Genomic DNA, 18,717 nt, shown 5'->3' on the forward strand with positions numbered 1-18,717 from the left:
TCTAGAGAACTGCCTCTCCTAGAAAGAACATGGTCATCAGCATAGCTGCAAACAGCAACATCAAAACCTGCTAAACATAAAGGTCTTGAGAAGTTTCTACAATGTAAGATGCCAAGTAGAGCTTCATTTTTTTTAGCTGTGCAGTCTCACCCCACTGTTGGATGGTTTACTCCTCCATGAAAATGGGGCATAGTACACAGCCAATGGTATGATGCCTTCACTTTTTGGCAAAATGCTTTTCCTTTGAAAAGGAAAACTGCATTTCATGAAGTTCTAACCCAATCAGGAACATACTAAGCAGATGTTTTGGAAAAGGCAAGTTAAGTGGACAAGTCCTACAGAATTCAGAATCATACCCTTGGGGTTTTTTTCTTCCATTTTTCTCCAGCACAGCCATACTCTGAGCACTGCTTACTGGACATTTATGGCAAAGATGTGTTTTACAGTAATATTTTCTGGTGTCTCTGTTGGCACTGTTGGGGCAACACTTTTTGGCTTAGAACTAAAAGCTTGGGACCTCCTCCTAAAAGCATGTTTCTGATGGACATGAGCAGGGTATAATTCTTTTCTTTAACAAGCAGCAAAAATGAAGAGGATGCATCCAGTCTGTTTTTTACCCAACTGCCATGTGTTTGAAAACCTGCCTGAGAGGGTTCAATACTCTTTTCTGCCTAAGACACTAAAACATTACTCTTCCCTCCTAACTACTTTCCCCGTCTAGCGCTGGGAAGGTGGTTTTTTTTCTCAGCTAAAGCTGTTCTGTTGCACACTGAATATTTAAAAACCTATTAAATTGGAGTGAGCAGCAGCCTCTAGACTAGTATAAAAATAAATTCACCTACTTCACATGAAACTGTTACCGTAGCAGCAGCAAGGCATTAGCATCCTATTCCACACTGGCTGCTTTCAGGAAGAAGAGTAAGCTGATCTTGCACCCCCAATTAGTGTTTAAACCACCAAGCTAACTTAAAATATCCCATATATAATGCTTATGTGCCCTGCTTTACAATAGAGCATCAGTCACTTCTCTGTTATGCTAAGAGCCCAAATTCAAACATGCAGAATAGGTCAGCTGAGAGCACATGCAGCTACCAGAAGCTGAGGAACCACACCTAATTACAGGTTTGGGAGAACTCAGGTGTGTGTCTGATACTGAACTGCTCAGCTCTGCCAAGCCTCATCTAAAAATAGCTTTTGGGGAACACAATAATAAAAACAGTAATCCGACAAACTTTAGTTTCCTTGAGGATTAAAATGAACTCAGTAGTTCATCATAGCAGTTGTGATATTGGGCATACAAATCCCAATTCCCTTTCCCCCAGTTTGTGTCTCTGAGTGGATGTAGAGCAACACTTAAATAACAACTTCTCTTGGTTGTCTGTATTTTGGACTAGTTGGCACACAGAAGCAAAGGGTTGCCTGGAAAGAAAAAGGAATGAAGGGCAAAAGATAATTAACACTCTCAGTGGTCAGAATGAGAGTCCAAGACTTTAACTGTGACAGAGCCTGAGGAGACCCTGACACAACAAGTCTGCGAGAACTACCAGCAGAGTCATGATTGCTTTTTAGCCTTTCACTGGGGAAAAGGCAGCTGTAGATCCTCAGCAGGGAAAGGCAGCTGTAAATCCAGTCTGCAGCGGGCGACAAGAAGATTCAATTGTTTACAACTGGCGTGAACTTCAAACAAGCCCAGTTATATGGGTGCCCACTGAGTCAAAAAATGGCTTCAGACAAGGTCCAGGAGGGGAGTGCCCACTTCCCACAGGCTGCTCCTGCTTCAAAGAGCAGTCTGCCACCAGGAAACAGGCAGCCAAGAGGCAGCCACATGCCCTCACCCCTCCAGGATTTCCCTTTCTTCAGACCCACCTGAGGCACTGGCTCTTCCACTTACACATAAAAGGCTCTTTTCCCCTTGCAACACATCTACCCACATAACTCAGCTTCATCTTTACAAAAACCCATGTTGTTTCCTGGTGAGGTAACATCCCAAAGTCTGTTTCAGACTGTCCTGGGTTGCAGTGTATTCTATTACCATCCTCATGAGCTGTTGAAATCAGGTGGGGCAGTGTTTCCTTGCCTCCTCCCCCCAGACTATCTTGCTGTTAATGGCCCATCATTGTCCTGCTGCATGACTCAGAGATAACTCCCTCCGGACTATCTTCTGTTAATGAGCCTAATCAACACCTGGCCTCATGACTCATTACCCCATTGTGAGATGCTCCACCCAGAGGGAGGAACCAAGCATCCCATCATGGATATAATCTAAGATTCTGAACACCACAGACACCTTTCCACTGGGTTCCCAGAGGACAGGAGCTACACAGCCACCACTAGACCTTCTGAGGAAGAGCAGATCCTTTTTGTACAGGATCACTGCTTCAACAGAACTACAGCCACCACTTCAGGAGGACTGCAGCCACCATTCTACCAGACTGCTACCACCACCCTGCCTAACAGGGTGTCAGGTTGTATCCTGACCCTGTCAGTTTGAAACAGTGTTTTCTGCCTTTATTATTTTTTTTAATTTCCCTGTTAAATTGTTATTCTGACTTGGTGCCTCCCACGGGTTTGTTTTCAAACTAGTACACAGTCAAAGCAGCTTTGGTGACAGTAGACATGTGATGTAGTCTGTATCCAGGTAGGACACACAGGAAAACAAACTCCTGATCCCTTCTAGTGCTGTGTCACTGGCTTTCTCCTTCTTCAAAATGAACTCTGCAGAGTGGGATTTTTCAAAATCACTTAGTACACAGGTGCCTCTGAAGTATCTGATTAAACTCCTGCTGTCTGTAATGAAAGCAGTAACACCAACACTGTTTATTCCACCAAGAATTTCCCACTGCCTCATTTTATCTGGGAATAATAAAGTTTTAACAGTCTCCTGCTTCTCAGTAGGCTGAGATCTGCTGTTAACAAGAGACCCAAATATCCTAATCTGGAAAGAACTAAAGAAAAAGGAATTGTCTGGCAGTAGGAATACCCATCTTTTTCCACAAAGGACTCCACATATCAGCAAAAATGTTGCACTAGTTTTTTGCTTTGGGGTTTTTTTTGATTATGAGGGGGAAAATGGTTTTAAAGAAAAAACTTAGTCATAAGCAAACAGTACATGAAAAGAGTTGTCTCTGTACAAAAATTGCACCAGTGCCTCAGTATCACTTAACTGGGATAAAGAGGCTGCCGCCAGCAACAGTTTACTCAGTTCATCTTCGGAACTGGATTTCATAAGGATTAAAAAACAAAGCCAATGGAAAAGTCAGTGCAGTGGGACTTCCCCAGATTTTACCAACTCAGCAAAGCTACAAGGTCATTCCTGTGTACCCTGCAGCACTATGGATTAGGTTGCTTTTTCACTAAGAAGCAATTAATAATTGAGGATATGTAGTAACTACAGGCCATTCCAGAAAACATACTGACTCTGAAGAAAATGAAGCAGCACCTTAAGCAAACCAGAAAACTTGACAGCATTTTCCAGCACCTCAAGCAGCAAATGTTGCTGTAAAGAGAGATCAAGGCAAGGCATCATTTTTTTGAAAATGACAGAAAATACAGAATGTTTTTTCATTTGACATCACAGGTATCTATTTGGAAAACATGAAAGTCAACAAGCTAACATCAAAGTAAAACCATACAGAGATGAAAAATTTATCTGGCTTCAGCATGACTCATGAAACCATTTCCATTCCTAAATCCCCAGCAAAAATGCCCTTGTGCAGGCACCATTTTTGTGTTATAATAAAAAGATGCATTAAAGGACAGAGTTTAGTATCATGCAAGGAACTATCTTGAAATTTCAGATGCTGATCTTGCAGCTGCCAAGACAGCAGGCCTTGCTTATCTCTTCAGACAACTATAGCTGCTTTAAATACAAGAGGGAATTTAACTGAATGAAACATTCCCTATTCTAAGAATTCACAGAATTTTGTGATAAAGCGATTCTTCTAGGCCTTATTTTCCAGCCTACAAAACAGAGGCCATAGGACTTTGTTAATTCAGAAACTCAATTGTCTCAGACAGTGCAATGAATGATTTTAAATCCTCAAGGATCATTAATACCTTCATCAGTGAGATTTTTCCATTGGTTAATTATTGTTAAAACATGTGCCTTAACTTGGATCCAAATTTCTTTGGAGTCAACTTCCAGCTACCCGATACTGACATTTTTTCCTACTTTGATTTTTCAATTTGCTTTGCCTTAGACTTTGATCAATCCAACATCAATGACCTCTTTCTTGGCTAAACACCAAAATGAAGTTTTTTTAATCTCACATTAGAAGAAAAAATTTTCAGGACTGAATCACCTCTTTCTGATTTCAGAACTTTTTTTACAGTCCAACAGCCTTTTCAGTGTGCAAACCTCAGGACTAGCCTGATTATTTTCTCAGTTCTATTATTGCCATAGACATACATGGTGCTATCTTTTTAACACATCCAAGGATCATATTTCACAGAATCACAGAATCAATTAGGTTGGACAAGACCTCTGTGATCATTAAGTCCAACCCGTGATCCAACACCACCATATCAACCACCTGTCTTTCCTCAAACACCTCCATGGATGGTGACTCCACCACCTCCCTGGGCAGCCCATTCCAATATCTCATCAACTCTTCTGTGAAGCAATTCTTCCTAATATTCAACTTAAACCTCCCCTGATGCAGCTTAAGACCTGCTTAAGTCCTCTTGCCCTGTTCTTTCTTACCTGGGAGAAGAGGCTGACCCCCACCTGGCTATACCCTCCTTTCAGGGGGTTGTACAAAGTGATAAGGGTCCCCCCTGAGTCTCCTTTTCTCCAGGCTAAACACCCCCAGCTCCCACCACTCTCTGGGCCCGGCCATCCAGCCGGTTCCAGACCCAGCAAAGGTCCCACCTGTGGGAGGTGGTGTGGGAGAAGGCTTTGCTGAAGTCCAGGTAGACACATCCAAGCTACAATCCTCACAACAGATGTGTAGTTCTGAATGCATCACCTCAGCTCTGGCTCTGTTAATGAGATCAATTTGACAAGTAACCAAGATTTCTCAAAAATAATTTTACCTGTCATTGCAAATCCTGAGAGTTATTACACTTAACCTTCAAGTAGTTACATTTCTTCCAACACCGCAGTGTTTTCTAGAGCGAGTGTTCCCATTTCTTATTTCTACAGTCACTTGACTATTTTATAATTCAGTTTTCATGTGTGTTACCAATTTTTTAATCTTGACGTTATTTCGACATGGTGTTTCTCAGGTCTCCCAGGAATCTATGAGGTCAACAAAATTCTTCAGTCAATCCAAATGGAAACATTCCCTTGGGCAAGACTTGCCATGTGAATGACTGCCCAGAAGACAGGAATGCCCTTTATAATTGAAATTTAGTCAAAGAATTGTTTTTCATATTTTATTTAATTCATATGAACATTCAGAGCACTTCTACTTTGAAAGATAGGACATAGGTGTAGAAAACCAACTCCTGTATCTAGGAAGAGGCTGGTGTCTTTGCTCTACGGCCATGGTGAATATCTTCCACCTCAGAGAACTTAACCTCAGAATCATTTTCTTCAAATATTTATTCCTGAGAAATGAAGAGAATAACAACATTTAAAAATGCACAGGCAAATCTGATGTTCTTGGACAGACACTGAGAAAGCTCTGTTTCACTACTTAGTAGCTACCAGTGCCAGGTAGTTCATTCTGGCTAGAAAATTAAATATCTTGGAAGCTTTTGTCAACACAGGACATTCATTTACTCTCATAAAGGAGCAGAAGTGCATTGAAGGCAGGCTTTTAAATGCTTGTAAACCAGTGCTGATGGTAGGCAGAGAGTTCAAATTAGCTGACACTTTCCCAGATAAATAAGGCTAGGAAAACATATTGAACTCTATCAATTTGCAGTAACTGGCAACATTTCAAAGAGAAAATCATATTTATTTCACCTTTAAGGCAAAAAAAATATTTCAGTTTAAACCCTTATGAAGAAATTAGCTTTACAGTGTACAGGCAGCTTACATTTGTCAGGATGTATCAAAAAATGGGAGCAGAATAACCACCCCTGCAATAGTAGAGCAGTGACAGTCTGGCTACACCTACCTACTAACCGTGCTTCATAAAGCAAAGAAATAACTTATTGCATGTCAGTTACAGACCACTGAGAAGCACAAGAGAATGTTTGGCATTCCCAGTGTCTAAGCTTCTGAATTGCCCTGTCACTGACTCACTTCTTGAAAGTCTCCAGCAAAACCAGCATTTGACAAAAGCCAGTAGCCTCTGCTCTACACAGAACAGAATTTGTTTGAAAAACTCTGTAGATTAACTTAAAAAAAAAAATCTAAAGAAAACCTGACATTGCTGCCTCCTGAAGGGGATATAATCTGGTTTTAGGCTTTCCATCAGACATCTGAAAAGGATGCTGTGACTTTTACCAGGTTGAATTGAAATGAGTAGAATGGAACTGTCTTGACCAAGAAGAAGTTCTGGCACATCACAGGGAAAGATGACCTTTATAGCACCTTTCTTTGACTGGCATCTAAGCAACCATTTGTTTTGATAAAAATCAGATCTAGATTCCCTTTCTGAAATGTACAGACTGTTGTTTGGGGTTTCTTGAAATTGCCTTACATTTCTGCAAAATCTTATAACGAAAGTCCACACCACAAAGTCCTCTTGAAGCCTCACATTGTTCTCACTCCAAGACTGATATCCCCATTGTCACAAAAACCCCTGCAGCCACCTTTCAACCAGCAAACATAAAATAATGAAGTTATCCTTCAACTGTCAATCAATATTATTCAATTGTTTTGTTCTATTTTTGGACATCCACAGGCTTGTAACCTGTATGTGGACACTTACCGGACATGTGTCATCTTGATATTTAGCATACACAGTCTCCAAATCACCAGTCCAGTGCCAAAATCCCTGGAATGGTTCTGGCTGGTGGGACTGCCATTTCCTAAGTTTGCCATCATTAATTTGAGTTCTAAAGCTAATGAGAGTAGGTCTTTTCTTGAAACTACCTCTACTTTGATAAGCCTACCTGGTTACACTCCCTTAAATAGTAATTATAAACATATTCATCGTTCCAACTCATTGACTGCACTGTCTAGGAAAAAATTAGTTATTTAAACTGTGACAGCGCAGTTACTTCTGTTGGTAAAACTGAGGTAGAAGAGAATTATATGGAAATGCTTCTTTGCCACAGTGCTTATTGTTAATCTGGTGATCATCAACCTCTTGGTACCATGGGTTACTGATTAATTTCTAACTCTCCATATCAAATCCTCTCAGCCTTTTGATCCATAACCCCCAGATGGGAGGCAGCAAATTTAACTCACCAGCATAAGGGTGAACGTCCCAAGAAACTGGGGAACTGGTGAAGGGCTTTGAGGGGAAGCTGAATGAGGAGTGGCTGAGGTCACTTGGTCTGTTCAGCCTGGAGGAGATGGAAGGGAGACCTCCTTGCAGTTACAACTTCCTTGTCAGGGGAAAAGGAGGGGCAGGCACTGATCTCTTCTCTGTGCTGACCAGTGACAGGACCCGAGGGAATGGCCTGAAGCTGTGCCGGGGGAGGTTTAGGTTGGATATCAGGAAGAAGGTTCTTCACCCAGAGGGTGGCTGGGCACTGGTACAGGCTCCCCAGGGCAGTGGTCACAGCACCAACCTGACAGAGTTCCAGAAGCGCTTGGACACTGCTCTCAGGCACATGGTGTGGCTCTTGGGGTGTCCTGTGCAGGGCTGAGTTGGACTCAATGGTCCTGACGGGTGCCTTCCAACACAGTATGTTATATGATTCTATGGTAAATTCAAACAAGCCAAAATTTACCAAAGTAAACCGTCTCTAAACAAGCCAAATTACATTCATGACACTGAGAATGAAATTTTTTAGTATGGAAAACTGAGAAACATAAGGTGCAAAGCTTTCAACCTGACTTCTCTCCAGTTCTCTGAGCAATCCAAGTGCACAGTCAGAAACAGCAGGTCTTTAAAAGGGATGTGCTAAGTCATGCAAAGCTTCCAAATTAAACATTTTTCTCTCCCATAAAAAAAAAAAGGGCTTAAATCAGGCCAGCCAAGATTATGTGTGATTTTCCCTAAAACTTGTCAGGCAACTTCAGCTGAAAGACACTTATCAATTATGAAAGCACCAAAGGTTTTCAAAGTTTTATCACAACAGTCTTCTCTCTGCTGTTTGTCTTCTAAAGTAATGAAAAGCAGGTGTTTGCCCAAGATAATACTGGTTTTATTTTTTATTAATAAAAAAGATCAGATTCTGGTAAGAAAGGCAGTATCAAAGCAAAGAGCCTAGTTATCCAAGGCATAAGGATTTGATTCCATCTGTGAATCAAGAATGCAGTGTGTGCACAGCTGTAGGTCTACAAGGGAAAAAAAAAGAAAACCCACGGAAATCACCCCACACAGCTCTTGGTACATACTTGGAGCCCTGCTTTCACCTGCATGTATTCCAAGTACCCTCAGTGTTTAAAACCAAGTTATGCTGAAGGAATGGGTGGAGATTTTTACAGCTGTTATTAACAACACAAAGAATGGTGAAGAAACAGTGGATGAGTCTAGTGTGCCTACTCTGCCTCTTCCTTAAACCATCCTGCATCTGCCAACTTGACTGAAACACCTGCAAGAGTGAATGCTCAGGACTTTGGGGAACCAGATCCTCAAAGAAGTTGTCAGGGGCCATCACAGCACAGGTAACAGCAGCATTAATACTCTAATTCCAAAGATTATCTAATATAGAACAAAAACAACAAAAAAAAAACTTACTTGTAAGGACGTGAGACATGAACTTTGTGAAAAATAGTTTGCAAAGAGTAATTTCTGGTGTGGGAAAGAAAGCTGTTAATTGATGTAAAGTTATACCAACTGATAGAAACATCTTTCAGTCAAAAGTAGGGAAGGTGATTTATTTTTGCATTTGATATGATTACATACTATAATTCAGTGGCAGCACAAAATTTTATACACAGCATGAGACACCATCTCAGTGCCTTTCTGAATGGCTTCCAGTTTTCTTTGTTATCATTCACCATGTGTTTGGATGTCAACTAGATGTATTTGAATGTCTAGGGTATATTTTTTCTCAAAATGCCAATTGCTGTTTTCTAAGTGGTAAAGCCAAAACACTGCAATCTTTTAAATTTTATCTCTGGTCAAACTCAAAAGCACTTTTTTTGCTTATGTATCTGCCTGATAACTCCTTCATATTCTTTACCCTCCCACTCCCAAATATTAATGAACTATATTGGACATGTAACTCCTGAATTATTTTGAAGAAACAGCTGAGACTGAGCAAATAGGTTGGTGGTACATCATTATAAAGCTTTTTCTGAGATGGGTGTTGAAAAGAACTCCTTACTTTCGATAATAAAAACACTATTAGCTGCACAATAAAATGACTAAAAAACCCATGCAAGAGCTAAGGAGTTCTCACAGAAGTATATGTGCTTTGGGCTGCCTGATTACAGATGTTTTTGGCTTGGTTCTCACTTAAAAGGAATTCTGGGCACTTGGAAAACTTGCCCCAATTAAAAAAAATCATAATTATGTTACTAGTGTCAATTACTAAAATTCCCCCACCACATATGCACGAAACAAGTTTTGATACCTACAGAGAACTAAGGAGTTACCAGCTAAAATTGACGCTCCTGCAGGAAATACTTCAAGGCAACTGCTCACAGAACAGTGAGAGGGATGAAAACTGGAACATCAGCCGTATCTCATTTTAAGAGGTGAGCAGTCATGCAAGGAGGATTTGATCACTTTTGCTTTATAGTCAATAGGATGATCTAAAACTCTGCTTAGACACTCAACAACCATTTCCAGTTCAGAGAGCAGGCCATAATGGAAGTCATTTGAATTACCTACAGGGGCTGAATGGGAGCTTCAGTAGGGTCTGGATGTGTGGTTGTGGGACTGCAGGCAGTGCAGCAAACTGCCAGGTGCCAGCTGAGCCACAGCTACTCTGGAGGCACACATCCTTCCCTTTCCCATAAAAAATGCAAGGAAAAGTGAAGTATGGCTTCTCTCAGTGACATCAGTTATACACAGGGACTGCGGATGCAGCTTTGCCTCCAGCACACCTGTTATTTCACCTGATTAACTGCTGCCTTTGAGGCTGATTCCAAAGAGCCCATCATTCAAATCAAACTCAGTTCTCCTTATGTTAATGGCATTTTATTGCAAAATATATTAACCATTCTGTGTTTACAAAGGACTGCAGTGTGAATACAATATCAAGTTAAAAGCTTCTTAAACCTGCTACAAAACCCATTTTTATTAGGATGAGGACTGGTGCATACAATCAAAATGATTTAGTTTATATACCTCTGCAGTCTACACAAGTACTTCTCAGCCTTAACTTACACATTTTATTGGGCCACAGATGGACGTAGGGGTTACACTGTCATTATATATGCAAAACCAGGTACTGTACCAAACCCAATTATGGCAATGTCAGTTTTGAACACAGCTCCATTCTGAAGATGTATAATGTGTACAGACAAAATTTGTGTCAATGGACAATAGAAGTTATTGCTCCAAATCCCCACGGGGCCTGGTAGGAACATACACTTTAGAACAACCCGTGCTCTGTAATGCAAAACATCTACTGTTAGGTTTGAGTAGGGTGTAGCCAGTCTTAGGATGTGATGTCAAAAGTTTCTTTGGATTTGGTATGGTGAATTTCCTAAGGGGAAAAAAGCCCCCAACCCTTCCATATCTTTCAACCAAAATATCAAACACTAACTAGCACATATATACACACATATATATATGTATATTTAGGTATGCACCTAACTACTGATATAAAAAGTTGGTTTCCAACTTTCCAACCATCACTGAAGCATGGAAAATCTGTTTTTGAAGACAACAATCTGAAAAAATTGAATGCTTGCCGAATATACTTGTGGTGACAGGTAACAAGCTTAAAACATTGATCTACACAGACAGAAAGTTATGAACAACACAAAAGTAGTTTTTACTGATACTTGAAAAAGATTCAGGTTTAGGCTGAGATTGGCAGAAAGAACAGTGAATACTGGGATTTTGTTTTTCCAACCTTATGGCCTAGATGCCAGTTCTTAAGGCTAATGAACTTTTGTACTGTGGCTACTTTTTGTCTTTGTGATGTTTCTTACAATTAAGCCACAGCAATACCATGAAACGTTTATTTGACTTTAGGTCCTCATTGGATCACTGTACGTGACACTCTAGGGAGTAAAGAGTGAGGCTAGGAAAAAAAAATAAGCTTTTTGCTTTAAAACCATCACTCTAAAAACTCTTCATATATATATATATGCTAGAGCCCTCACTCTGCTTTATTAGCTTGCAGATGCACCCTGTTGTAAGCAGATCTGCCCTGCTTCTCACTCTAACCTGGCTTTGGTGTCACCAAATAGTACTTACATTAAAAAATTAACCTCCAATTCAAAGCAACATGAATTATATTTGTCCAGGTCCATCCATATGCAGAGCAGATCAAGGATGCACTTACTGTTCCAATCAGACCTCCTTCCTGAATTGGACATACACAAGATGGACACTCAAAGCATGCCTTCAGGTCTTGGAATTGATTCCCAGAAGGGGATGAAGCAATACTCTCATGTACTGAACCATATTCCAAACAAGATACCAGAGGAGGTGTGGATGAGTTTAAGAGTCAGGGGAACTGAAGATGTATTTCACAACCTATTAATTTTGGCAGCTTTTTAGAGGATGTGTGAAAATACTTCCAGCTGGAACAGTGATCTCTCAGCAATGCATTACTAGCAGCTTTTTCCTACTTTATATGAACTACAATAAAGCACTGGTAGTCACACCACCAGTATTTGCTTGGCTCTTCCTCAATCTGTATCAAGTAAACATGAATTGTACAAAATGTTGCTTGTTTTTGTTTTATACAGGCACTATTTTGTTCTCAGGTATCTTAAAAAAAAAAACAACATAGGACAAAATTTCAGTTAAAGTCTGAATAGGACAGAGACTCCCCATATTTATATAACACTGTGTATCAATATATACATTTACAAACCCAATGTAGAATCCCTGAATATGCCTATGACTTCTGGCATATTCAGAAACATATTGTTTCTTGTTTCAAAACACCAAAATTATTTTCCACTTTTTCTTTTCTTATTTCCAATTTTATCACTTAAAAGCATTAACGTACCATAGTAAAACTGTCAGATAAACAGTACCAGGTTAAAGATCAAGTCTCCCTAATGTTTGTTAAGAGTTTTAAGTGATTCTAGTTTTGTAGAAATAATAAGGAAATTGTCAAAGTTTGCTTCAGCAAAAAGTGTAGGAAATAATACTAAGAAGAAACCATTTGAAATACAAGCCAATATAGAGTTTATAAAGATGATGCATCCATGGATTTAAGAGATGTCTGTTGTCACTCAATAAAGATTATCTGGGAAATCAATTTTCTCTTGTAAAATTGCAAACTTCAAGGTAAGCAACTTCATTTCTAGAAGAATTCTATAAAACCTCTGCTATTAAACATTATGAACCTTAACTCCAATCCCAACACCTTTCAGTACCTTCAGAGGAAATCGTAGCCGTTTCCAGAGGCAGCATCCATTAAGGTGGCACTATCTGCAGTGACAAATTTAAGTCAATATAATATAAACACTATGCTTGAATAAAGGCAGCTGTGGAAACATCCACTACCAACGATGCAAAGCTATGGAATCTCAGTAGAATAATGGTATTTTTCCATCCTCAGTGTATCGGGTCCACAGGAAAGGCAACACTCTGCAGAATTCCCAGGACTAGGGATCAGCAGCACAGCAATTCAGCTGATGCTTTTACTGGAGAACAATTTCATCCCATTTTGCTTTCTCAGGCTTGCTGAAAAACAGTGTTTAACATTGCAGCTGTACACCTATTTCAAAAGTTATGCTGATACCCACAGTGGATAATACTGGAGACAGCCTCTGATTTCCCCTGAACAATGCTTTTTTCTTATTTTAATTAAACAGATTATGGATTTCCTATTCCAATAATCACTGACAAAATACACATCCAGTATATCCTCCTCACTGAGTCTTTAAGAGAAGCCACAGAGAGCTTGAAATCAGACAAGCCTAAGTGACAATCTGCACATACACAGCACTGTGCATGGAAAGATCTGACTGCTGTTTCCATTGTCAGACACGTGGGTATCAACTTAACTTCTGAAAAACGTGCCTTATATGTATTATTATAATGCTAAACTGTTTTTTTTTTAAGAAGCCACTCAAAGTAAGTCATTTCTGCTCCCACCTGGTCACAGTGCACCTGTGCTGAAAGCCACCATATTGTAGAGTAAGGCTGGCACAATGAATGTGTGCCAGATTCTTGCCCATTGCAGTTTGTTGCTTCATGGATCCAATTAAGCCAGTATTTACTGAATGACCTGAAGTTAACATGCTGGGCTGTGAACTGGCACACAGTCACCTCTGCCAGCTCTGCTACAGCAGTGTTCAGCCAAGGTACAGGCAGGAAAGGCTAACTCAGACTCGAGTCCCAGGAACAGCATCAGCCCTTTGGCACTGCACTTCATTGCAACAAGCCTGATTTCCCAGAAGAGAACGATAACAACCAGCACAGTTCAATTTCACAATACCATGAGACCACATTGTCTTGCATTACTACAAGCATTCCCTTCTGAACTCTAAATTATTGAACACTAAATGTACTAAATACAATTAGAAAGTGCCTGGAATGACTGTTTACAGTAAAGCTAAAGGCCATGAACTTCTTGCCTATAAACATTACAGAAAAGATGGTCTCTCCTAAGAAAACTACACTGGAGAGAGGGTTAGGGCTTTTTTTGTTGTTTGTTTGGTGGTGGTTGTTGTTGTTGTGGGGTCTTGGAGGGGCGGATGCGTTAGTTTGGTTTTTTTGAAAGCTACAATCCATGTACTAAAAACTTATCCCCCCAAACTGCTGGTTGTTTTTGCAGATGAGGCAATATAACCATGAACCAGCACTTTATAAAGACCAGAAGTCAAAATGACCAGTTTGATTACTTTCACATTAATGCGAGATTGATCTAAACTAAACTGTTCTTAAAGAGGCTGAGTCTGCTCAGAAAATAGTATAGATTACAAAATAACCAACAACAAGGTCTTCTATTTCTGCTGGTAATTAGACACTTGCTAAACAAAAAACCCACATAATCAAAGTATGCCCTTTCATAAGGTGGTATTTCGTGTTTTTTTTTTTTTTTCTAAACATGGTGAAAATCAGTGAATATTTCCTATTCCAAGAAGGTGGTATTGGAAGTTTTGTTCCTTACTTTTCTTTTCTTTTTGGCAGTGTACTGTTACTGCACCATTACTGGAACCATACAGTTGGTTCCTCAATCAGGTACAGCACACAGCACGAGCTCCTGAAGCTACATTTACTGAGTAAGGACATACCACGGATGGTTCTTCATGGCACGTCTGACTGAATTTGGAACAGAAAGCATCGATACGGAGCCTCATTTCAAAGGAGGACAAACTAACAACACTTCAAAAGATATGAATTCTCTATACAAAATGATTTCACGTTGGGAAAGGAACACTTCAAAATAGCAATGTATCTTCTCAGGTGATTTTACTCATCTGCCATTCACAGCAGAGACCCTTCTTTGATCTAAGGCAATCGGCTGAAGGGGAAGAAGAAAACTAAAAACCAAACAAAATAATGCTTTTTAATGACTCTTTAAAATGACTATGTTGAGTACCACATGAGTATGAAAGATTGTCTCAGAAAACGTGACAGCAAATGTGGACAATAAACATGTCTTGACCAGTGAGCAAAGAGGTGCTTTAAAGGCTACAAGAAGCTACAACAAGAACACAACAATTCAGTGCAAAACTGTGAAATAAAAAAAAATTACAATAAAGAAGTTCCCTAATTATCTTAGTGGTTTAATTCAAGGTGGTTAGTATTTCAGGACAGCCTCAGGTTTTTCCACATCCTCCACCCTAGCCAGCAACAATTATAAAAATGTGTTTCATTTAAGCTTTTCCATACACCACAATACCAAGGAGATAAAACAGATACTTGATTCAAGCAACACATTCTTCTCATTCAGTTAGTTGAAAGTGATGTGTAGATCTTTCAGAATTTAAAATATTAAATGGGCTGTTTTCATATTTTGATAAACCTGAGTCAACCTAGTAAATTAAGCCCAAGTCTGTCCCTCAAACATATACCTGCAAGTGTGCACAAACAACGTACTCAACCTCCCTCACTTAAAACATAAAATTTCATCAGTAAAATTCCAGCAGCTCATTCTGAGAATCTGAGGAGCAGACTGTTTGTGTCTTAGGCAGCCTGTTTATTGCGAACCTATAGCAGGACTTTACTCAGTATCAGAGCGCTTTCCAATCACTTTCCAAGGCAATGTATTTTTAGAAACAATGTAAAAATACATGCAATGTCATGAAAAGAAGAACCTTCCAAATCTATCAGCACTCCGAGAACTCAAGTAAAGCACCTCAGTTACTGCAAGCTGTTTGTGCACACATCTTAGATATCCTTATTCCTGGATAAGATCCCTTTGTTTCAAGCATTGAATTACTGTCAAGAATAAATACAAGGCATGCCTGTATTTTGTACAACACATTATCAATCAAACTCTGAAACCAATTCCAGTTCCTGGAAACTGAATGGTGGTTCTTTGGTTAAGCAAGTGCATCTGCTACTTTGTACCCAGGGCCTCACTGGATTTGTGGAAAAGCTGTGCAAGTATGAAATATTTACCAAAAAAACCCACTTCCCATTTACAAAAAGGATCCATTTATAAAGATCCATTGTGTCAAAATGTTTCGACAACCAATACAAAAGGCCTTAAATGTCACCAAAGCTGCATTTTAAGCAAAATTATGTATGAAAGAAAAACACTAGAGGGTTTGATGCTGTGACCTAGGCAATACATAATTTCAGAAATTTAAGAACTTTATTAGTAAGATGTACCTAATATATTAAGATATATCCTATATCTCAGTAAGATATTGACCAGAGGCTTACAGGGTTAAAAAAGCCCCAAACTAAACCAAACCAAAATTCATGCTCTCTCCTCTTTCTCTCTGGAAGCAAGATTTGTTTGAGAAGTTAATTGAACTTAGCCACAGCACTTGAAAACCAACATTAAACAATCCCCATTAAACTTCCTCCAATTACTGGAAGGAGATGCGACCATCCTACATTACTACTGTCTGAAAGCATTTAAGGCCTTTGACTAAATTTAGTTGACAAGATGACTCCACTGGGAGGTTGGATAAACAGCAAAGTATTATCAGACTTCACTGCAAATGGGGGCAAGATTTAAACTATTTAAACAAGTCCTCCTATGTCAGTAAGAGGAAAACCCACATTTAACAGTTTGCATTCCTATTAATTTCAGGAAGGTATTAAAAATACCCATCTCCAACAACATTAAATTTAGTGTGTGTAAGAGAATAATATTTAAGTGTCATGAGTAACAGATGATGATTGAAGCTTATAAAGAAATACCTTGAGGAGGAACAAACTATTCTATTATACTTTCACAATGAGGGGTTTGCACTTCTTTTGCCACCAGATTAACTAAAAATAAATATTTTGGAATTACAGCTTTCTTTAAAGCTACTACAATTCAATAAGACAAATAATCCAATAAATAAAAGCCAAGTTAGTAATTTCAGCAGATAAGATAATGACTCCAGTGGATGTGTACCTGTCCTCTTAACTATTCTTTTGGTAAGACAAAAGGTCTTCTAAGTCTTCAGCAAGGCAGCTGACTGTGTGTTGGTATGCAAAGCCATGGGAAGTAGACATTCTCTCTCGAAGAGGCAAAGTGCACAATAATGTAAGGCCAGCAGATGTTCTAGTGCTTTCTCCTAAAACCCAAGCTATGCTTCCCTGTGAGCTGCCCCAGGCACAGAAGGCCATGGCTGTTGTGAACCCAAGACAGAAGACATCGATTCCCTCATGTTGCAGAGGTGCAGCACAGCACTTCCATCACTCTGCAGACATTTTCATCTCCTCAGGACTCTCTCTAGGTGACCTGGGGGGTGGGGGGGAAGGAAAAGAAAAGCAAAAGGTAAGACATAAATCTGCCCCAGTGATTCCAAACAATTGTTTCCTATAAAATAAAGGCAAAACAAACACACGAAGATTTTCTTTGTGTAATGTGGAAGCTCTATCTGTGTCCATACAGGGCAACAGGAATGTAACTCTAACAAGCCAGAGACTACAGACAGGTCCAATGAGCAGTTTTTCTCCTAAATTACCCAGATGAAAGAAGACAACACTGTTCATGTGAATAAAGCAAAGGATTATTTCTGACAAGCAGAGAATCCTCTTCAAGAGATATGCATAGTGAGCTAACCTATACAATTTAACAAGACAGTAGAAACATTAAAATAGCCACTGTTAATATTGTCCCAATGTGATTTACAATTCAAAGTAGTTATTCAATTACAAGTTTGTTCCTAACTGTATCATTGTTATTAGCCCATTCCTGACTGTACAGTTTAAAGATACATTTCTATATCCCACATTTTGTAACATCCATAATGACATTACTAAGTACCATACTTTTAATGGAATAACGGCATATAACGTTATCATTATTATTATTATTTTTTTAAATCTAGGTATGTTTATATTTTGCAGTACTATACATTAGAACATAAAAATGAAGTATTTTTGGGCATGCCCCTTATTAAGGGCAATTAACTCTATTAGATATCCATGAATAATAGTTTAAAAATTATGTTCAATCATCTCCAAGCACAACATCAACATATAAATTATAGGACACAAAGGTATTATCAGCGAATTTTCTAAACAAGCCTTCTGTAAGAGGCTGAGAGACATCAGACAAATACTTCCAGTATACATGTTCCAGTGAGTGTTTTACTTTACCATACCTTTTATTTCTAGAATATGGGACAGCTGAATCCTCTTCAAACACTACAATACTCATGCAGATGGGAGTGCACACTCTTACAGAAAACTCAGGCACACACACACATTCTCCACACCTGTGCATACTCACACTGACGTGTGTGAAAACATCATTCATACAAGTAAGACATGGACAGCTCACCGGTAAATCTGTAATGGCCACGTTGCTTGTGATGGAGTGGGCACAGAATTGGTTGGACTCACCAACATGGCACTATATATGTTGGAAGCAACCACAAGTATACAAAGTAGAATTGGTCCTATGATGGCCCCTTCCAGCCCCAGGTAATACGCTCCACCAGCTACTGCAAGGCCTGTCAGGTAAGGGTGACCACCTCTGCCACAAGAACAGTAAGATTAAATTAAGAACAACAAACACAGCATTATCAATTATGAAATGTGAATTAATAATGAAGTTTTATTAAGCTTAGGAAATGACACAACTAGCTATAGCTGCCCATATTGACACTATAAACTGCTGTCTGAATGACTGCACAAAGGTTCCAAGCTGTATTCTGTGCTGTATTAGCACAACAGATCAAACAGTATTGAAGCATGGAATGCTGGCAATATCCACAACAGAGTAGTTGCTTTATAGACATCTGCTGAAGAAAGTCTGAAGGACTTAATGGCAAACACACTTCCATTCTGAGAATGGAAAGATGGTTGGTTACACAGACTGTTCGTGCTTTATGGTCAAGAACTGTTAAAGTTTAACACAATTAGCAACATGTACTATGAGCACCCCTGAGCAAAGCCATTCAGTTACATGGTGATAGCAACTTGCAGTGCATCTTTCAAAGAA

At 39.4% G+C, this 18,717-nt stretch overlaps 1 protein-coding gene across 2 annotated transcripts in view; it reads right to left on the reverse strand.

Annotated features, from left to right (window-relative positions):
- Positions 1-10,141: 10,141 nt before the first annotated feature.
- The window catches only part of TMEM245 (transmembrane protein 245), a 79,360-nt gene continuing 70,784 nt past the window's right edge, over positions 10,142-18,717 (reverse strand). For both annotated transcript variants that reach the window (XM_069004151.1, XM_069004152.1), the window contains 2 exons: positions 18,055-18,249; positions 10,142-17,007 (listed from right to left, as the gene is read on the reverse strand). In XM_069004151.1, the coding sequence (XP_068860252.1) occupies positions 16,962-17,007; positions 18,055-18,249 (241 nt within the window). In that variant the 3' untranslated portion in view covers positions 10,142-16,961. The remainder of the gene's footprint in view (positions 17,008-18,054; positions 18,250-18,717) is intronic.

This window comes from Aphelocoma coerulescens, chromosome 2, assembly GCF_041296385.1.
Source record: "Aphelocoma coerulescens isolate FSJ_1873_10779 chromosome 2, UR_Acoe_1.0, whole genome shotgun sequence".
Classification (NCBI taxonomy): domain Eukaryota; kingdom Metazoa; phylum Chordata; class Aves; order Passeriformes; family Corvidae; genus Aphelocoma; species Aphelocoma coerulescens.